General features: G+C 27.9%; 2 protein-coding genes across 2 annotated transcripts; one reads left to right on the forward strand and one right to left on the reverse strand.

The window, feature by feature from the left end:
* Positions 1-9,752: 9,752 nt before the first annotated feature.
* On the forward strand, positions 9,753-12,402 carry LOC114190154 (ribosome biogenesis protein NSA2 homolog). Its single transcript, XM_028078940.1, has 9 exons — positions 9,753-9,869; positions 9,956-10,075; positions 10,221-10,288; positions 10,629-10,737; positions 10,818-10,886; positions 10,981-11,038; positions 11,497-11,732; positions 11,877-11,928; positions 12,005-12,402. The coding sequence occupies exons 1-9, from the start codon at positions 9,867-9,869 to the stop codon at positions 12,070-12,072; spliced, it is 783 nt and encodes a 260-aa protein (XP_027934741.1). The 5' UTR covers positions 9,753-9,866; the 3' UTR covers positions 12,073-12,402.
* A 337-nt stretch (positions 12,403-12,739) lies between these two features.
* On the reverse strand, positions 12,740-14,995 carry LOC114192826. Its single transcript, XM_028082650.1, has 3 exons — positions 14,763-14,995; positions 14,549-14,622; positions 12,740-13,619 (listed from the first exon to the last, which is right to left on the reverse strand). The coding sequence occupies exons 1-3, from the start codon at positions 14,780-14,782 to the stop codon at positions 12,919-12,921; spliced, it is 795 nt and encodes a 264-aa protein (XP_027938451.1). The 5' UTR covers positions 14,783-14,995; the 3' UTR covers positions 12,740-12,918.
* Between the last annotated feature and the right edge of the window lie 8,066 nt (positions 14,996-23,061).

The following is a 23,061-nucleotide window of genomic DNA, read 5'->3' on the forward strand; positions in this document are numbered from 1 at the left end:
AAGAAGATACTAATTAATTAGTAAGTTGGAGATATAAAAATAAAAATAAAAATAATAATCATGTTATATAACTAATGACAAAATCAAACGATATAATATTTAAAAAAATTAAAATAATTTAAAAACTTAATAAAATACTTTGTTTAATAAAAATCTTATTAAAAATATTGAAATTCATAAGATATTTAAAACAAGTAATTATATTTTTTATCTTACATCTTGATTTTGTTTTGTTAAGGTTTTTGGCTTGCAGTGAAAGTGGTGATACAGAAGAAAACAAAACAAAAGAAAACTTTTTGTGTTATGTAAGAGAATCTTGATATTTTCAGGAATCACGTGCCTCGTTTAGACTAAATCGCTGGTTCTGACGTTCACAACTTTCCTTTATTGTACTGCAATCTAGTAAACTCACTAAACTCTTCCTTAAAATTAATTTTGCATTAGACAAATAATTAAACACTAATTGAGTATTAGATAACATAGACCATAATTTAAGTTAGTTATATAAAAATGTATTCAAATATTATTTATATATATATATACACTATTTATTTATTATACATTATTGTTAATATCAATCAATTTCAAGTTCAAGGTCGAGGTGACTATTTTATGTATAACCAAGATGAAAATGTAATATTTCGAAGAATAAATCCTGAAAGTACAGAGGAAGTAACAAGTTTTATAAAATGATTACAGTATTTATAAATTATTAGGATCGGGTGCTTACCATTAGTCCAATAAAAAATCATAACTGTTAGTTAGGACACAACTTTTTTTTATTTAAAATATAGCCTAAGTTCAAGTGTCACGATTTATTCGATTATGATCCAGCTCTACTTGACCTCTGTCATGGAATAATTGATATCACTTCAACAATTTTCTCCTCAACAATTATCTTACTAGGAATTTCACTTGGATTGTGACTTGGTTCACTTGATCTCCACCACGAAACAATTGTACAACCCACAATATATATATATATATATATATATATATATATATATATATATATATATATATATATATATATATATATATATATATATATATATATATATAACATTACACGTATATTGGTGAGAAATTGTGAAGGAAGAAATATGGAAGAAAAAGCCTTAGGCGTAGGGCAATAAGTGGCATAGAACATGTGTGACTTAATTGAGATGAAAGCTTTTGGCTTTTGTGGTGGATCTCGTGAAAAGGGACCACCACTGCCCTATCAACATCAACCCATCAATTTTATCTATACGTTTAATTTCGTGTATTTTTATTCACTATATTGTAAATATATATTTGAATGTAAATTTTATATTGTAAATTAGTTTCATAAGATTAAAATAAATCAAAGTTTTGATTTTTAAAATAATACTAAAGTTTATTTATTTCAACAAAATTGACTATTTATTAGATTTATTATTTTATCTTTTCATATACTCATAAATATTTTATTTCACATTTAACAATTTTTGTGGGAATTATTTCACATTTAATGAAAGAATAATATATATATATATATATATATATATATATATATATATATATATATATATTATTTTTTCAAACCAATTTTATACTATTGAATTAGATTATAAATATAAATTTAATAATTCAAAGAACTCAAATCTTAAAATATATGCATAATAGAAGAATTGAAAGAGTTGAATCTTCCATGGAAGAACTTGGCATGCCTAATATTGATCGAAATAACTTTGAAGACATGCAAGAAAGATGAACATAGAGACAGTGAAATGAAGAATAAGAATGTTTATTTTCTTACTGCTATTAGAAATCCTATTGTGTAGAACTGTCATGAAATACATATCAATTAATAAAGTTAGGTAACTAATTAATACTAAACATTTAAGGGTAACTTGCTAGTAGGTTTGGGAAAAAATATATTTCACCATTCAAATATGATACGCGACTCAAATTTATTATTTTTTAAAAGAAAATTAAAATAAACCAATTATTTTATGAATAAATTAAAAAAAATAGAAAAACTATAAAAGAAAACTTTTACTACTAATTTATATATAAACTAATTTTAATTTATAAAAAAAATTATTTTAACTTTTGTAGTTCTCTCTCTTCAATTCTTTTACGAAAAATTGTTCCAAACACATCAAAATGAAATTACAAAAATGAATTTTAAAAAAAAATTGCATATAGTTCCACCAATATAAACAAATAGTGAAACTTTTAATATGATATATGCACTATTTTACCTATTTTTATCAATTAGAAAAAAATTATTGTCTAATTAAAAAAATGGAAGAAAACTTGTAAAATTAAGTTAAGTCCTTACTTGAATTAGCATGATATGAGCATATTTTAATCAATGATTTTCGAAAAATATAATTAAACTAAACGTAATTTTAATATCAATATTTACACAAATTTACTAGAGTTTATTTTTCATACGACGGAAGTAACGTGAGAGTTTATTTTTCTTCTACACCCGTACAACATCACTTTTATGTTACATATATGAATAAATATATAAAATAAGCATATACTTCCTAATTACTAACAATATTAATTATGACTTAACTTTTATTAAGAAAATAATTGATCTAACGGAAGTAAGATCTAACTAAGTTCTGCCAATGATACAACATTTACAAATATCAGAAAAACGATTTATTTAACAATTATGCCTACTATTTATTTTAAGGTTTAAATATATTTTTATCTCTTAAGTTTCAATGAATTTTGTAGTTAGTCTCTCTTCGAAACTTTATACCAATCCAGTCTTTCATAGTTAGAAATACGTGGATTTAGTCCTTTTTACCAAATTTTGTTAGTAAATTTTGTAATTAGTCTCTCTTCGAAATTTTGTACCAATTTAGTCATTCATATCTAGAAATGCGTGGATTTAATCCTTCTTACCAAATTTTGTTAAGTTTATTTGATATTTTAAACACATTTTATGATAATATTTGAGTTAACATTAAAACTCAAATGTATCAAACAGTATAAACAAATCAAATACTATATTGAAATGCGTTTGAAACGTCAGATAAACTTGAGTGATTAATTTCAAATTTCACTGATACTTTAGGGACAAAAACATATTTAACCCTTATTTTAATAAATATAGAAGAGAATACTTTATCTTATTTAACTTAAACTTACAACTTTTATATTAAAAAAACGCGTTTCCTTAATTGTTTTAAGGAACAACCTAGTAGAAATAGTATAGGGTAACATAGGATGTTAAAAAAAACTGAACCTTGTTGCTGAAGATATTGCCAAATAAATATTCATCTTGTCATCTTTGCATTTAATGTTGACAATAATAATAATGGATTAAGAAAAAAAAAAAGTACACCATAATAAACTCCTTTTAAAAATTGGATGAACCATTGGGATTGAATTAAGCACTAGTGAAAGGTCTACTAAAATAATTCAACAAAAATTTCTTTCACTATAGATTTCTACTTAAGTATATTCATTCCATTAGTCATATGAATGCAATATAGTAATAAAATTAGTTTACTTTTATTTCAAGAATATTACTTTTAGTAAAAAGGCATAATAAAATCAATTAATAAAATAACTTCTTCCCAACACTAATTAAAATTATGATAATAAATAGAAAGAAGCTACCTCAATCATACGATAATACTATTGTTGTCATATATTGATAATATAAGTTGGTTGAGTGAGATAATTAATGGTTATTCTTAGATACTCTAAAGGGTCAAATATGGAAGACACATATTATAATTGAAATTGTTTATAAACTTGGTGAACCATTTAGTTGCCTAGTCAATTCAATTCCCCAAAATGCAAAACAATTCCAAATTTGGTGAATGATTCGTTGGACTAGTTTATAAACCACTGAAAAAAATTTATAAAGAGCCCATTGTTTTACTATTTTTAATATATTTAATTTTTAACTAAGGCTTTATAACTTTTTTCAATCATTTTTTTTGTTAATCAAATAGTAAAGATCCAATGTTAAATTGCAAATGGTTAATATATATGATATAAACATTTAATTTACTTGACATTAATATTTTTATATGTTTTTTAGTATAATTAAAAACTATATTAATTATAATTAATTTAATACCCTAGTTTAAGAATAACTACATTCATCAATGTGAACTAATACATTGATTTATTCACTGTGTACTTAAAAATCTGTCACGTTTTCTAAAAACACGTCATTTTCACTTTTAACATTCAAAAAGTCGTATATTTTGTGCATGTATGGTAGACTAAAGTCACAATACACATATATTTAACAATGATTCCGATTATTAAAATGTAAATAAAAATTTACATAGAATCATTAGTATAAGCAACAACATCAATCTAATTAACATGGTTGGTAAATAGTTAAATTCTTTAAACACGTTTTTTAGGATTTCGATTGTTGAAAAATATATATATATATATATATATATATATATATATATATATATATATATATATATATATATATATAAGTTTAAGAATAAAACCATTTTCAATTATCTATGCACTTTAAAATGGAAAAAACTACGTTATAAGGATACAATAATTGTTACAATAGTCTATAAATAAACTGTGCTTAATATTGCAAAATCTTGAAAATTCTACATTCGAAGTTTTAATAATTTTATCTATTCATGTTACATTTTTTATTTTTTTACTATTTAATTGAAATTGTTTATATTTCTGTATTGATTAGTTTAATTAATTAAATATGTTTATGATAATACTCGGTTTATGATCTTATTTTCTATGCAAATATATTTTAAACCATAAAATTCAAATTAAAAAGCAATTTGTTACTATAATCTTCTCATTGCTAAATACTCACCCACCTTTTGGAATGCTGAAAATTTACTAGTACTCAAAAGTTCACTTTTCACCAACCCTTTAGTATTTACGCAATTCATTTATCGAGTCCAAATTTTTTATTAATTTTTTTAGTATTATTTTTTACTGAACATTAAAAATACACTGTATTAGTATTTTAAATATCTTTTTAATATATTTTAAAATATCAAAATTTAGTGGTAATTAATTAGTGTAGTATGAAGATACAGTAAAAAAAAACACAAAAAATTTCTAAAGAGAATCCAAATTCTTCATTATCCTAACATTTAAATTTGACATTGTAGTTGGTAATAAAAAACATTTTAGTTCAATATATACAAATATTCAGTGAATGAACATTCATTTTTTAAAGAGTAATGTTCCATATCAAAATCAATTTGGAGCATCCTACTACATACCCAGCAAATCCTTTTTTATAAACCAATAAATAAGCATAAATTATTGTTGTTAGTTAGAACATTAATTATCATTCTCAACAACACCATGCATCGCATGTAAACCTCAAAAAGCAACTTAGTTTGTTGCAAATTAAGTGCATTGGACATATTTAACCAATCATTGTTCCTTCAACAGACATTTCAACAAAAATGTGGGTCCATTTCCATTTTCCACTTATCACCATGTCTATTTTTTAAATTGAAATTCTTAGATTCTATCGCGGGAGATAAATCACAAACTCAATTATTATTATCACGATTCTGAAGAATGGTGAGGGTTCTGGGGTGGGTTTGAGTGTGGGGTAGAACACAGACAAAGTTGGACCCATCGTCTGGTGCAATGTTTTTTGTTTTGTTTGTAGTGTCTGGTGAATTTAAGAGTGCACTTATTAGGACCAAAGGGATAAAAAGTTGTTTCATTTTGCCCTTTTCTCTAACCTAATTATGCACCCCATATTTCTTTCCATCTTGAACTAGGTCATGAAAAATGTTTGGTATTGGACTTTCACCAAATGGGTTGTAATCATCCTTTTCAAAAAAGATTAATGAGTGGCTTACTATGAACAAAAGACAAGTTTCAAGTTATGAAACCCTTTTCTGTTGGATTATGTACCTTGCACTTCTTCTTGAATGAGTATTTCATTATGAAAAAAAATTACCTTTTTTCTATGATGTCCTACTTTGTAGCTTACGACCTTTAGGTGAGGTGTTCATAAGTTTTCTTATCTAGATTTTTTGTTGTCCCTTTTCATCATTCTTTTTTCTGGTAATTAACTTATTGATACTGATATTTTGGTATCATTCTTTTTTATTACCATTTGATACTATACTTCATTGTTATTCATTTTTTTTTCTAATAATATAAAAAATAATTTTTATTACGATTATTTTATCTTATAAAAATTGTCAAGTAATCCTCAAATGATATGAAAGAAACTTTTTCCTTAATTTATTTGTCCTTGTCAATACAATCATTCACAAATGCAATGAGACATGTGGCATGTTTTGTTTTAATAAATTTTAATTTTTTCAAATTTTGTACGTTTTATTACATTTTGTCTTGACAATTATAATACTTTACATATTGATTTGAAGTTTTTTTGTAAACTTATGATACAACATGAATTAATATTCAACTTTATTTCAACCGTGAATTAAAGTCAATTTGACCCATATTTAAAAAAAAGGTATAATTATTGATTTGGTTTCCAATTTTTTTTAGTTTGTTTAATTTGATTCCCAAATTGTTAGAAGTTTGGTAACTTTATTTTTTTAAAGTGAATCAATTTAGTACTATACTAAATACACTTGATCAATAAAACATCGAGACTAAAATGATGTTAACTACACCCAACAAAAACAAACCAATCAAATTAACAAATGATGTTAACTGGAATATAACGAAAGGTATTAAATTAAACCAATTTAAAAGATAAGGGTACCAAACTTGAGAACTAAATTAAACTTTTTAAAAATTTGAGGACTAAATTGAACCAAATCAAGAAATTGGAAGATCAAATCAATAAGTATACCTTAAAAAATAAGTTTTTTTAATTCAAATGAATTTGAATATGGAATAAGTCGAATTGACTTACAAAACTTATTTTAATATCTCTAAATATAATATATAATATTGAGTACATATTTATACCTGGAAAAGAACAACAGTTATAGTCAAAACTATATTTGTGCCATTGTAATCACTATTTAAACTAAATAGGAAGTAGAACTTTGCAATATGAAAAGAAATTCCAAACGTATATAACTTTAGTATCGATCAAAGCCAAACTAAAGAGAATAAAATGGTACGGTCTCGTAGTTGTACAATGTGGAATAACATTAACATTGGATTCTGCAAACTGAAAGGAACAGAGAAAGAGTAACACGTTAGAAACTGTTGTGTGTGCACGTTATCATTGGTTGTTACTACAAAACTCCAAAATTTGAATACACAAATCTCCTACTACGTTGAGTTAGATATTTTTGGTAAGCTATGAAAGAGAGTCATTTGGCACATAGCATTAATTCAGTATAGATATTGATTAAAACAAATAACGGTTAAGTAAATTTTGATTCTTAATTTAATTTAATTTTATTTTACTTAAATATCTTTTTATCTCAATTTTCGTAAATTTTGTTTTGTTTCGTTCTTATTTTTTCGAAATGTTAAAATGCTTTTAATTTTTGTAATTTGTGATTTGATTCTTTTTGCAAACGTTCGTTTAAATTTTAATGAAACGTAATCAGTAACTATCATGTATCATTTATGATTTTTTTAATTTTTTGGTATCACGTCTCTTTTCATGTATCCTACGAATTAATGACTTAGAGATTCATAAGAAGGTAAGCTAAATAAATTTCTTCTTAAGGTTTACATGTTCACCAACATTCTAAAAATATAATTATAAATTTAAGGATGAACACTGTGAGGATATTAGAAACATTGGCACATGCACGAAACCAAAAACAATTACTTGCTTTATTTTTTTTCCTCGTAAGAATGTGGGGAATGAGAATTTACTTGGACTTTAGATTCGTGTTATAATTCTGAAATGTGTGGTGAGTGGAGCATGTGATATCCAAATGGAGTGAAATTATAAGAACAAGACAAATTCTATGATTGGGATAACTGTTGTGGTTAAGACCTCTTTAGTGTGCAACAGTTAAGAAGATAAGAAAACGTTCAATTTGTTCTTGCAGAAATATAGAAACATAACACGTTTTTTTTTTTTTTTCTGTACATATACCAATTGAGTTGGATTTGAATAAATTCATCCTAAAATCCAATAAATATTTTTTTGGACTGAATTTGGTGGTGTTTCTAAATTTTCGTATATTTAATGCAATTTAACTTTTCCTTATATGAGTTAGATCCAATTGAATCAAGTGGATAAAAAAAATTTAATTTAAGAATATTTTTTATTTTTCTTCTTTAGTCTGTCATGATTTTTTTTTTTTTTTATCAACTAGTGATTTGTTGGAGTTTTAGAGGAAGATGGTGTTAGTATTTGTATTTTTGTAAGTATACACAATTCAAAATTACTCATGTTTTTCTTGAAAGAAATCATCATGATATCATAAGTTTGTTAATTTATCTTTGATTCATAAAAAAAAATATAAGTGATCTAATTTTAAGTTCTATATTTATTTATATTTTTTTTTACAATAAGTATAGCTTGTCTATGTTTCATAAAATGTAATTTTTATAATGAGTTTGGCATGGTCTTCATTATTTTTGTATTATTTTATTTTACTTTTAATAATTTTTCATGTAATGACAAATGATCGATGAGAGTTGACAAAAAATTGATAAATGTTGGAGTGTGAGATGTAAAAATTCATGTCTAACATAACTTTATTTGAAAAAGATACATGATTTAATATTTTAAAAATATATTCATCTAGTAGAATAAATTGAATATATACTACTATTATTATTAGTACTATTTAATGATATTGTCAAGGTTGGATTGAGTTTAAGAATCAATAATCTTCACCATTGGATCATGGAAAATTGGGTTGAACTCAACCAAATTTTTTTATATTGAATTTGGATTATCCTACTCAATATAAATTTCCATTAAAATAATATCAGTCTCTCTATAACTAACCTTTTTAAATTAAATGGTAAAATAATATAATTTTTCCGTATTTATAATTAAGTAGGTTAAGGGATTATTATTTTCTGCTTTTAAAAGATAAAATATCACTAAAAAAAGTAAATATGTATTTATAAAATTTAAGTCATATCAATAAAAATAATTTAACTTTTTAGATAGCTTTGATATATGATTTAAGTTTAAATAACTTTTGTGTGGTTCGTTAAATAAAATTTTTGTATATGGTACTTTATAATTTATTTTGTTGGTTGGATTGTTATAGTTTACTCACACCTGTTAAGTGATGATCCATCTATTAAATAAGTAAGACTAATAGATGCATTTTTTTACTTGAGGTTCCCAATATTTTTGTTTTGTTTTACTTATGGTCCCTGCATTTATTAAATAAGTTCCTTAGTAATTCTTTTTTATTTTGGTCCTGCATTTATTTGTATCTTTTAAACAATGAGTTAGTTGTTAAATGATTGTATTAGGATGCATAATAATATTTTAATCAATTTTTTTAATTTATTTTTAACCTATCATTTTCATTATTTTTAGATGATATATTTTTATTTGTTTTTTTAATGCGATATGATAATCTAATAGTAATGAAAACAATAAATTAAAAGTCAGTTAAAAAAATGAATTAAAATATCATTGTCTTATTATAATTTTATTGTTTTACATGAATATGATTAGCATTTTACTAACAACATGAATTTTACTAATTATTATTTTTAATAGGGGCAATGTTTAATATTTTTCTTTTAAAAATAAAATAGGTAAATTACTTTTATATACAACTGTTTTCTTCGAGACAATTAGTGTGGTCTCGTGAAGAAGCCCAACTTAAATTGGGCCAAACTTAAAACCTATTCGGCTTACGACTCCTAACGTAAGCCTTTGCTGTCGCAGCCTAGGGTTTATAAGCGACGCGTTCTCTAACGTTAAACATTTTTTCTGCTTCTGAAAACACTGTCGCGTCGTCACCATGGTTCGTTCTGCAACTGGGATTTCACACTCTTTTTGTTCTTTGCATTCGTTTTTTTGATTTTTACGTTGTGGTTTTTGTATTTTCAGCCGCAAGGAGATTACATAGAACGTCACAGAAGAGACTATGGCTACCGTCTCGATCACTTCGAGCGTAAGCGCAAGAAAGAGGCGCGTCAAGTTCACAAGCGCTCTGCAATGGCCCAGAAGGTTGCCTTCACTTTTGCTCTGTTTTTTTTTTTCTTTTCTAAATACAAGATAAACTTAATTGACTATGCTAACTGTAACGTAGTTGTATTGCCATGACTCGTGATTCAATTTAATCTTTGTATTTTTGTTAATTCCAATTGAACAGGCTCTGGGTATCAAGGGAAAAATGATTGCCAAGAAAAATTACGCTGAAAAGGCTCAGTTGAAGAAGACGTGAGTTTTGTTTTGTTTTATTTTCCAAATTTATTGTGTTTTAGCTTCTGTTTTTCCTCCTTATATGTTCTGTGTTAGCTTTTATGGTCTTTATCTTTAGGGGTGTTCGTGATCGGGGTGATATTTTCATTATTGGTATTTTGTATTAGTTTTGATGCCAGAGTTACTTGTGGTTGATTTCTTATATCTTGATTGTTCTTAAATGGAGTTGATCAATACTAGTTATTAGTTGATGTCAAATAATTGGATTAGGATAGTATTTTTTCATCTCTGGATTTGTCTCTGGAGTGTGAGATTAATGAGATACATTTCTAGTTACATAATTGTTCTGTGTCAACAGTTTGGCTATGCATGAAGAGTCAAAATCTAGGCGCAAGACTGATGATAATGTCCAGGATGGAGCTGTCCCTGCGTATCTTCTGGATCGTGATAACACGACCAGGGCAAAGGCATGTTCATGTCTTGAAAAGATTGTTTTGTGTTTTGCTTTGTAAGTTTTGCAAGTAATCTTATGGATTTCTATTTTTAGGTTCTTAGCAACACCATTAAGCAAAAAAGGAAAGAGAAGGCTGGCAAATGGGATGTTCCTCTACCTAAGGTGAATTGCCATTGATACTTCTTTGATTTTCTGTGGATAGAAAGGGCGTTCTTGGGTGGTAATTAAACAAATGTATTATTTCTCATTTCTTCAGGTACGTCCCGTGGCTGAAGATGAGATGTTCAAAGTAGTCCGGACTGGAAAAAGAAAGAGTAAGTAACTGAGTATTTACATTACACTTTCCTTGGTTATTCAGTCAAGTATTTAGCTGGCCAAAGTTAATTGTTGACTTCACTTTTCAATTTCAAGTACTAGTTACATTACATTGCATGATTATCCATTCGGCATCTTAACGCAAGTCATGCTTATTTGCAATTATTTCTTGTTGGCTTTCCTTCCTTGGTTGATTATGGACACAGACAAACAATCCCTATATCTTTGCTTGAGTAGGTTGGGATGTTTGTGTTGTTGGTTGCTAAGTCTAATAAGTCAAAACACTAACTCTTAAATCATGCTAGTCTACTTGTATTATTGAATAATCTGGAATTCTTGTTGTTTGTGAATGTGCCTTACTCGTTGTTCACTGTAAGCACTTCAGCAGTATTAGACAAAACGTACACATATCATTCCTAGAAAAACACTTGATAGTTTGTGGCTCTCCATTTTTCAGCCAAGCAATGGAAGAGGATGGTTACAAAAGCTACGTTTGTTGGACCTGGTTTTACCAGAAAGCCTCCAAAGTACGAACGATTCATTCGTCCTACAGGACTGCGGTTCACTAAAGCTCATGTGACGCATCCAGAGCTTAAATGCACGTTCAATCTAGAAATAATTGGAGTCAAGAAGAACCCCAATGGCCCTATGTACACCTCTCTTGGCGTCATGACCAAGGGAACTATAATTGAGGTATTTATATTTTTCATACTCACAATTATATAAGCATTTGAGATGTTCCTAACTTCCTTCTTTTTTTTCCTGATATATAATATAACTGTAATATGAAGCATGACCAAAATTTGTTGCTTATTTCTTTGCACATTGCAATTTCAGGTGAATGTCAGTGAACTTGGTCTTGTCACTCCTGCTGGGAAAGTTGTGTGGGGTAAGATTATTTGTCAATCATTGACTGAAATTTTAACTGAAATCAATGTGCTGAAATCTTGTTTGCCCGGATGCAGGTAAATATGCTCAGGTCACAAATAACCCAGAAAATGATGGTTGTATAAATGCTGTGTTGCTTGTGTAAGGCCATAGCAGGGAACAGTGTTCCAACTAGATTTCAAAGGCAGTGGTCAACACCCTCTCCAATAATTTTTTTGGTCGCCAACCCCAATCTTGAAAGTAATCTGAGAAAATTGTGAAGTATTTTTGTTTTCTGAGTGGACTACTAGCAGGAGGTTTCTGTAATTCATTTGTTTGAATAGCCGCATGCAAAAAGATCTAATCTAGCGCATGATGTTTAAGGTTAACCTATCATTGTTCAAGAGATAGAAAAAGAAGTCACAAATTTGTATAGTACATTTTGTATGTTATGGTTGAAATATTATGTCCTACCAACGAACCAGTTCAACCACTACCACCAATATTAACATAAAATTAATTTGGACTTGATCTTATTTCAGTTCAAAAGAAAATAATTAGAGATTAAAAATTATAAAATCTGTTTAAATTAGAAGCGAATAAAAGTGTTTTTTTTGCATCACATTGTTTTATTTTATTTAATTTTCAAGTCAATCTTGTGACATTTTTTTAATTAAATTCAAGTTAAAAGTAAATTCTTCGCCTTTAAAACTTATTTTAAATCGGTAACTGAATTTGTTAGACTAACTACAAATAATATATAAAACTTATTTCCAAAGTTGCATTTTATAGAGTACCATTTTTTTTGTTATGCATAATTTTTGAAGTGGTACTGAAATTTAAGATGAGCTATATTCATATATATTGCCTCCCATCACCATATATGTCCTAATTATATATATTTGAGACACAAAAGACAAGTTAAACCAGCAAAATAATGTGTCCAAATCCATAATACCATTTAATTAAGTTTTTTATCTTAGCCAAATATTTGAACACAGACAATGCTTGATCACTGAGTGACAAGTTGAGGAGATTGATGAGCAAGGTTCATTGGCATTTGGGATTCAACCACCTGCAGAAAGCCAGTGGCCAATCTTCTTGTTAACTCTTCAACAGGCACCTTCACCACATCACCCCTCATTCCAATGTCCGTAGCATACCTACTGGCACAGTACACTCCAACAGCAGTCACTGCCATTCCATATACGTTGGTAGTAACCATTCGTAGAGGCGAGGATAGAACAGCAGCAAGAGGACCCCCTATGATGGAAATGGCTTGGCCACTTTGTCCAATTCTTCCTTGCTCAGCAACAAGGAGTTCAGTTTTGCAATAGATAGCAAAGTCTTCACAGTTGTTTTTGAAAACATTATAGCATCCAAAGCCATTTTCAAGCAGATGTTTTGCCCGGTGGACGACGACATCATCTTCGTCGGAGACTGCAAGAGTACACGTTCCGCCGCGAGCTTTTGCGAGGAAGAGGGCAGGGGAGACGGCGTACTCAAACCGATACAGGACGCCGCCGGCCAGGAAGCAGTTCAGGCAGGAGGAGACAACACCGTGTTCCTCTTGGGGTGCTGTACATGTTGGACAACTTTCTCTAGGCCTGGCTGGTCCTGAACTAACGAGGAGAAGATCTAGTGCAGTACCAGTACCTACTTCTTGCCCACGCCTGGTGAAGTGAATGACTTTGTCATCACCCACATAAATGCCTGCCATTAATTCAGACACACAACAAGAGAATCCGTCATCATCACACACACTTTGATTTTTAAATGAAAGATAACTCAATCTTAGTATTTCTTTGTTGTGTATGTGAATTAGTTTGATGATTAGTGCGACTCTCACAATAGCACAATGGAAAGGAGGAGGGAAAGTGTAAGAGTTATAGGTGGATTGTCCAACCATACACCATACATAAATCATCAAACAGATATTTAGAACACCGGTGTAAGACAGAACTATCATATAAATTATAATAACACCATTGCAAGTAGGATTGCATTGGCTACATGGCTCCCAATTCTTTCACTAAACTTAAGGTTTATGCACTGATTGTTAATGATAGAATGGTATTTAATGTAAGAGCATTGTCCAACACCCATATACCTTCAAAATTGTATCTCCATCATTAACATCAGTTCTATCTAATGCTACAATCTTCTTCACCTTACTCTTTCATCATATAGTTTTCAATGTCCGTGACCGTGACAGTAAAATGAATAGTTTTGTCGAATATTTAATCCCATGGACAAGTACAGACAAAAATAATCATATAGTGAAGATGGAGTTCTCTCTAATACAGCACCAATTGAGTTATCTTTCTGTTCCGCTACTGTTCTATTTCCTACATTCTAGGTGAAAAAAAAGGGAAGTACCAATATAGGGCAAAGACAATTTCCATTATTTTTCAAAGTTTAAAATCCACACAGCTGAAGGTGAAAACCCCCTTTCATGTCAATGGTCTCATCAAAAACTTCACTATATGCCTAAATCAGCAAAAATAATAATTATAACATATTTTACTCCACGAATCTCCTTACGTATAAGCCTAAAGCAATCTAAATCATGAAAAACTTCGAAAATCTTCTTAATTTTCCATTGAACAAAACAACAAAACAGAAAAGTGAAGAGGGAGAACCGTGATGAGCATAAATGTACGCAGTCCTCCAAGAGTAGATATGATCCCCTGGTTTCAGGCTCTCTCTAGTTACTCTGCATCCACAGTTTCAAATTTCAATTCAACAAATTTTCCGATTTTGTTTTCTTTTCAGGCAACAACAGAGGCGGAATAAAAAAGAAACCTTAAAAGCACCCAATTGAAGCAACGTAGTAGAAATCGAAATTAAGCGTACCTGTTCGACAGAAGCCCCATGACCGTTACCGTTGTTCCCTTTCCGAGCAGAAGGGGGGAGGCTTCGATTCTTATCCTTAATACTGAGAAACTGAAGAAACAGATGAGGGTGCAATGACGATTGTGCCCTTCGGCGATAGCTTCGCCGTTAAGGAATATGATGGTGGAAATGGCGTTGAAGACGCTGAGTTAAAACATGAAACGAATCGTGGCAACGCGCTGTTGCAATATGATGCTTTCATTTTTTGGAACTTGTACACGTGTGTAGTGGTGGAAAACATTGAGATCAGCAACACGTGCCAACTTGCGCTTTGCGTAAGGTCCAGTAAGGTGGGCTTTAAGTATGGGTTTGTCAGCCCAATATCACGCAAATCAACGATGACAACATGAAGAACTGAAAGTGATAAGATAAATTTTGTGAAAAAGATTTAAGTAATTTAATATATATATATATATATGTATTTTTTTTTTTCAAATCTAAACAAATTTTATTTGTCTTTTAATATTTTGTAACCCATAATAATTAAATTGTTTACTAAAAGTGCCATGTCTGAGTAGTTAATTGATGTGTGTAACACTTGACAATGACATTGAATATATTGATAATTTATCAATGTAGTGCAATTTCAAAATAAAAAATGTTTTTTGAAAAATTTATAAAGGTAAATAAGTCAGGTCTGTACGATGTGATTTCATTGTGAAAGAAAAAATGTTAATGGACACAGTTGACTTGACTTTAGTTATAATTAATTATTATTAAAATCTATGTTGACAAAATAATTAAAGCATAAAATCCTCTGAAATGATTAAATTTGATAAATTGATTATTAATGTTATTTATTTTTGTTATTCATAATTAAATTTTAAAAATCAAATAATTATTCTATTAAATTTAACTATACATATTTTAAATCTGTTCAATTTAAAATAATCATATAATTAAATTTAAACAGAATAATTATACGACTTTCAAAATTTGTGATTAATATAAATAAATAACATTGATAGCCAATTTGTTAATTTTCATAAAGTAATTATTGGATTTTCAAATTTAATAATGACTAATGAAAATAAATAATATCAGTGACTAGTTTGTCAATTTAAGAGAATTTTGTATTTTGATTTTTGTTTTGCCAATACAATATATTTCAACGATAATTAATTAAAACACAATTCCTATTAGTCGTGTCATCCATTAACGATTTTTTTCTCGTTATATTTGGCTTTTTCGTGACTATTTCTGTCGGTGTCTTATGGAAAATAAGAACTGTATATAGTACATTGGTTTTAGGTCATAATTCTTAACTCTTTATCAATAGTTTCAATCCAATAAGATTTATTTTGTAATATTAGAAAACACACTTTTGGTAATATGATTTTCATGAAACTCTTCTATAATAATCAATGAAAACATATAATTAATTTATTATCGTTGGATATTGATTATGTATGACTAGTTAGTTGGTATATGTAGTCTTTAAAATCGAGTTTTTTCAAGAAAAATAGAAAATATAATTAGTTTTTTTTTGGATAAATCATAATTGGATTAATCAATATAAATTCTCTTGTATAATTTATTTAAGTTTTTGTTTTTTTAAGGGTTAAATATGTTTTTGGTCCCTCATATATTAGTGAATTTTGGAATTAATCATTCTTTGAAACTTTATACCAATTTAGTCCTTCATTTTTAGAAATGCATGGATTTAGTCCTTTTTACCAAATTTTGTTAAGTTTATTTGACTTTTGAAACCCATTTTATGATAATATTTGAGTTAATATTGAAGCGAAAATGTGTCAAACGATATAAACAATTCATATACTATCATGAAATGCACTTGAAACGCCAAATAAACTTAATAAATTTTGGTTAAAAGAACTAAATTCACGCATTTTTAAAGATGAAAGACTAAATTGGTCAAATTTTTTTAAGAGGGACTAATTTCAAATTTCACTGAAACTTGAAGGACATAAAACATATTTAACCATTTTTTTAGTTAGTATGTTAGTTAATTTAAGTTCTTAAAAAATATTATTTCAATCTATTGTATTTTCAAACCAAGTAATGAGCTTATTCAAATATACTCATTCATACCCTTTATGCTTTTGAGAAAAAGGTGAAAGTGAGAAATGATTTTGTTATGGGTTTTTGGAAAGATATAGTGTGAAGTATGTAGGATACCATTGCCCTAACATGTATGTGGGAATCTCATCATTGAACAACAAAAACACAAACAATGATAGGAGTAATAGAGGGCCCATTTCCCTTCTCAATTATTGTTTCAAAATTTAGCAACTTGATTCATGGCCCAACCATACAATTCTCTATGTTTTTTGCTCATTCTCCATCACATACATACAGTTGCCCATTTATATTGCTTTTGTACCAAACCCTCTATACTTAATGCATTTTCTTTAGTTGTGCATCACTTTAAAAAATTAATCTATCAATCACCAAGATATTGCTAAGCAATGTTTATCCAAAAAACATTAGCTTGCAATAGAGTTAGAAGGAGAAACTAATTTTTTTCTAAAGAGTTCATATACATGTTTAAATGTATTTTTAGTCTCTAAATTTGGACTCAATTAGAATTTGTTCATATTCTAAACTTTAATATATTTTAGTTCTCAAACTTTAAAAATAAATAAATAAAAATCGATGTTATTATTACTTTTTATGTATTAAATGATATTCTAAGTTTATATTTGAGTTGTAACGTGTATCAAATGGTGTAAATTACTTAATTGTTGACCTAAAATATCATTTGACACATGCACAAAATTTGACGTAATTAGATTAGAAAAGTTACATTCATTCATTTTTAAAATTTAAAAATCAAACTTTATCGAAATTTGAAAAGTTAATTGCATGACAAGAATTACAGAAAAAACTTTTTTTCGTGTATAAATATAATTCTTTTTAAATTATTTTATTTTTCAAATTTATGCAATTACGTGGATTATACCTATGTGAAAAAATACCCAAGAGTTTCCATTGGTTAACAATGTAAGGTCTAATAAGCAATCTTGAGTTGGTACAAAAAATATATCTTCCTAAAATGATTTGCTTCCTTCAAATGAAAAAGAAATGGGAATTTACATGATCGTGATAGTGAAGTAGCTAGGAAATAGAAAGAAATGATTATAAATATATTATTTAAGCTGGACATGGATTTGTCTATACTTTCTGAGGCACTATTCCACAAAACCTTAGTTTATTATACACATATGAAAGATGCTGCAAATCCATGTATAAAATAAAACACATAAATAAATAAAAAAACAGCAAGTGTTCAATTTTAATATTGGGATTTTAGTCAATTCTCCACCAAAATTCACCAACATGAAACCCGTTAAAAGCCTTTTTGTTTATTGGTTTCATCATGCTTGGAGATATGTTTACCATAATCCAATGACATAAAGCAAACTACTCAAGTATCTTTCATGAAACCCTAATTTTGATCTTCAATTGTAATATGATTTTACGATACACTTAAAATATTAATTGATGTTATAGTGTTGTCTATCTTTACATTATAATATACTCTCCCATTACCTAGTTCATAACATCTTCAATGTTGTCACCATCTAACCCTTTTATAAATTAGCAATGTTTGACACTAATTGTCTTTGTCTTTAGCAAGAATTAAAAATTTGGAGAATGTGGAAATTAACAAACATTGTAGCATAAAGTAGTTTGGAGTTGGAATAGTTAGGCAACTCCTTCTCTCTTTGTCTCTCTCTCTATGTTTTTTTTTTTCCTCTTGGTGGTGGTGATAACTTTTGTTAGTGAAGTTCAACTTTCTAAAAGATCAAAAGAAATAGGTTATATGATGGGGTGGTGGGGTTCCATGAAAAATGTCAGCATTAACTGTTAACCCTAGAAAACACATGTCCTTATCTTATTATCTCACCAAGAAAAGAAAGAAAAGAAAAGAAAAAAAAGAGAGAAAAATAAAGATACCGAAAAAAAGGAGAGATGTCAATTAGAAATTGCCAAACTGGCCTAGGGTCTGGAGCCTAACTCGAGAACAGTTGGTAGAAAATAAATAAAAAGTTATTTTTGTGTTTTAATTACAATTGTCAAATAATTTTATCGACCCGGTTCAGCTTGACCCACCATAAATTGATCATTTAGTGAGTTAATCTAACTTGGTTCACTTATTAACAAGTCAAACAAATTTAAACCCGGTTCGGCCCATCACGGGTTGGTGGATTAAACGAGTTGGCTCTTGGGTTCACTTAATTAAAAAAAGATATTTTTTTATTTTTTTCAGTCAAAACTAAATTATAATTTTAATTAAAATGTAAATAAACTTTTATACAATCCAAATGCAAACAAAAATAAAAAAAACTACGAATTATCTTTGTGTTGACTAAAAAAATAACCTAACCAGACCTAAATGCAAAGTCCAACTTAACAAAAAACATTTGTGTGACCTTTTATTTGCGAGTTGGTGAACCAAGCCGACTCCCCATGAGTTCAATCCGGGTGAGCCGGGTTCTAGGTGAGCCGGATCAAAAATCAATCCGTATTGAAATTTGTAAAAAAATTTCAACCCAACCAATCCGAACCCATGGCCGGCCAAGTTGACTCACGAGTTTCAATCCATTTTGACAATTGTAGTTTCAATTACATGTATTAATTGTTAAACTTTTACATTATACATTATAATTACTCTTGACTTCTACAGGCTAAGTTTATTATTTTAATTTTTACATTATTTCATTTTTAAACTAAAAAAATATATATTAATTTTAAATATTTCTGTAAAACTGTTCAATGCCACACTGATAGTTAATAAATTGGATCTTGACGTGAATAATCCATGGCCAGATTTTACTTGCTAGTGGATTATGTTTATAAAAAAATATGACATAAAAAACAACATGAAGGTGCCCAAAAATGACAATAACTATTTCCACCTTGTGACAGGCCCAGTGTTTGGTAGCAACAGAACAGAAGGATAATGGAAATGGAATCTCTCAACAACTGTTGCAGTGCAAACCTAACTTAATTCTCCAATTACAACCTATAATCATATGTCTGTTGACACAATTACAAGTTTCAACAACCGAATTATGGATTTAATATTGTAATAACTACATTATTTAATATACCTACTTTGAAATCTTCATTAATTGCCTTCACAATATCTTTTTTTATATATAAATGAAGAATTTATAGTTATTAGGCACTTTTGAACCAAGCAAGTAATAAGCTATAATAAGTAACCGAAAATCATAATCTCCACCTCACGTTTTGAAAATCAATAGAAAATTATTTGCAATTGGAGGACTCACAAATTATGTTGCAAACCATACAATTAAACATTACACGTAAGGAATATATGAAAATTATTAAAAACTTTGTTAGAAACTAAAATTTTTATATCATATAGAATGTTAACTATAAAGTGTTAGAAATTATGACTTTTATATCACAGAATTTTATATCTCTTAGTTATGTTATATCTAACACTTTCACACATCATAACAATGGACAAATTTGATTTAAAATCAATTTTAATGTTAGTGAAACTAATAAGTAATTTGCTCGTTTGTAAAGAGTTTGAGTTACATTTTTCTTGATGTTTACAAAATTATGCTCTCATCTTGTTTTATTACAATATTAAGAACTTACTTGCAATGTGTTGTACAAACCCTTTAAGATACAACAACAAATTTTGGATAATACAAATGAACTCAAAACTAGTAAACAAGTTTGTAAGACCATAGAATAAAAAATATAGGAGAAAATAGGAGAATGACTTTAGAAGAGAGGAAAGACATCTATTTATAGGAAGGAAATATTTCTTCCACACGAACACAAGTTCCACACTCTCAAAAGTGTATATGTTAGCAATTTATTAATCACAATGCATCCCTATAATTCTTGTTATTATTACTAAGGTCATGCACATGTTTATTATTCATGAGTGCTTTAGAGATTTTGTCAAAATATCATGCAGGCAGCCCCACTCAACATTTATATAAATGATTTCATAAGTATATGATGTAAATCATGCACAATCCCTAAGAGATATGAAAATTATTTAAAAACTGAAATTCTCATAACACATAGAATTTTAAATACAAAGTTTAACTTCAATGGCATTGTATCCAACACTTTCTCACATTATAAGAATGGACAAATTTGATTTATAAACAATTTTAGAGCTACCAAAAATAACAAGTGACATTTTGACCTATACGAACTCTAGTCTTTATATTTTTTTACTGAATTAAGTTCCTATCTTTAAAAAAAGACTTATTTGAGTTATTATTTAAAAAAATAAACTTAACGTGACCTCTTATGTTGAATTGGTGTCAACACCATTTAGAAGTGTCATGTGTAAAAATATGAGTCTGCAATATGTCAAAATCAAAGAGATTTTAAAGTAGACAATGACTCATATTTTAACACGTAGTAAACCTAGACTTGAACTTGTGAAACTTTCAAAAGATATTAACACCAATTTAACGAAAGATATTATATTGAGTTTTTTTACAAAATAAGAACTCAATTGGATCAAAAATAAATATAGAAAACAACATGAATCAACAGTTTAGATATATGAACACATTTGTAATTGAAAAAAACAAGGTAATAAGTTAGTTGAATGTTTTTTTTTTTGATAATCTTTTATGAGATTAATATTTTCTAATGTAAGAGAATTAAAAAGTAAGAAAAAGTCGATAGATAAAGGATAAAGATAGTTTAATCCACTTTTTTTGACTCACTTTTAACCCATTCCTTCAATTACCATTAGATCATTTATTTTGATTCTTTCAAGTAATGTGATGTAATGATTTAATGGTTATTAAAATAGTGAATTAAAAATAAAAAAAAAATGGGTTAAAATATCATTGTGCATAGATAAAAGACATAATCTGTAAATATATTATAAAAAAGTTAACATAAAATTTTATCAATATATAAGACGAATGTGAGGTACAATAAAAAAATGATAACAATAAAAATACATTAAAAAAACTTTCAAAACACAAAAAGAGTTTGTATTAGTAAAAAAAATGTTCGAAAGCGAGTAACAACTTGAATTAGGGAAGAAATCAATATAAATGTTGTGATGTTAAATATGTATTCCTTATATTATCTCCAAGTTAATTCACTCTATTACACTCAATACTATTTTATGGAAAATTTCAATGTGAAAAATGTTAGCAATATAATTGTTTAACACACTCATTTAAATATATTGTTTTGTAGTCAAAATCTATTGAAAATCATAAAAGTTAACGAGTTTTACCTCTCTTTAATGGTTTTTTAGTTTTATATTTTAAATAAATTTCAATTAATTATAAAATATGTATTACTAATTCAGCATATCGATTTTCGTAATAGAATAACAATATTAGATCCTAACACTTACCACATTGAAGAAAAAGAAAAGAGTAAAAGACAAAAAAAAAGAGGGGGCAGTTAGTCAGAGACACGTGTTTAATAATGGAAACCGACACGGACAAGTTTATGGATATACCCGCATTTATTCATTTATTTATTTCAAGAGAAACATAAAAAAAAAAAAAAAATTCGTGAAATTTTATTCTTCCATAATGTTATCTTTTTGTAAGCCTAAAATCTTAAATGATATATATACAAATGAAATTTATTCAAATAAATTTTAACGATTAAAATTATAACAGAGAGATAAGAGACTTTAATATTAATAGTAGTACTTCAAATTTGATAATCAAATAATGCTATTTTAGCATTTTGAAAAATTAAAAAAATTGGAAATAAAAGTATATTTATTATTTAATATTTAATTAGAAGTTTGTTTTAGTACGTAATATTAAAAAAAATTATTTATGTACACATTTTCTTGTAATATAGTAAAATATTTTTAAAAATAAAAAAGTTTAAAGCGAATAATACTTTGAATAATAATTTACTCTGTCTACAGGCATTAAAGATGTTTGAAATATTATACTCGTTGATTTATGAACATTTATTTCATACTCATAATTTATTTTTGTTTTAAAAATAAATGAGAAAAGAAAAAGAAGTTACCCACAGAGCCATCTCTCTTGGGATTGGTTACTTTATTGACTTCTGCGTCGCACGTGGGACCCTTCTTTCGCTATACACGCTTCACACGAACTCAAAGGATCCCACGGTGGGTCCCACCTCGGAGAAAAATTTAAAAGGACACGAATCTTCCTGAGGGCGCAGGGGTCTATCGGGTTGACGCGTGTACAGTACCAGTGGGCCCCACTTTCTCCCACAACTGTCCAAACAACCTTCCATCCAATTTTCTTTTAAGAAAATTATTTAATAA

This window comes from Vigna unguiculata, chromosome 7 (assembly GCF_004118075.2).
Source record: "Vigna unguiculata cultivar IT97K-499-35 chromosome 7, ASM411807v1, whole genome shotgun sequence".
In the NCBI taxonomy this organism is placed as follows: Eukaryota; Viridiplantae; Streptophyta; class Magnoliopsida; order Fabales; family Fabaceae; genus Vigna; species Vigna unguiculata.

Bases quoted from the DNA above. Each gene is read 5' to 3' on its own strand.
- LOC114190154 (XM_028078940.1), top strand. The intron at 10,738-10,817 runs GCATGTTCATGT...TTCTATTTTTAG, and splicing joins ATAACACGACCAGGGCAAAG to GTTCTTAGCAACACCATTAA. The intron at 11,929-12,004 runs GTAAGATTATTT...GCCCGGATGCAG, and splicing joins TGCTGGGAAAGTTGTGTGGG to GTAAATATGCTCAGGTCACA.
- LOC114192826 (XM_028082650.1), bottom strand. From the start codon at position 14,782: ATGGGGCTTCTGTCGAACAG. The intron at 14,623-14,762 runs GTACGCTTAATT...CTGTGGATGCAG, and splicing joins ATGGGGCTTCTGTCGAACAG to AGTAACTAGAGAGAGCCTGA. The intron at 13,620-14,548 runs GTTCTCCCTCTT...AATTAATGGCAG, and splicing joins GTACATTTATGCTCATCACG to GCATTTATGTGGGTGATGAC.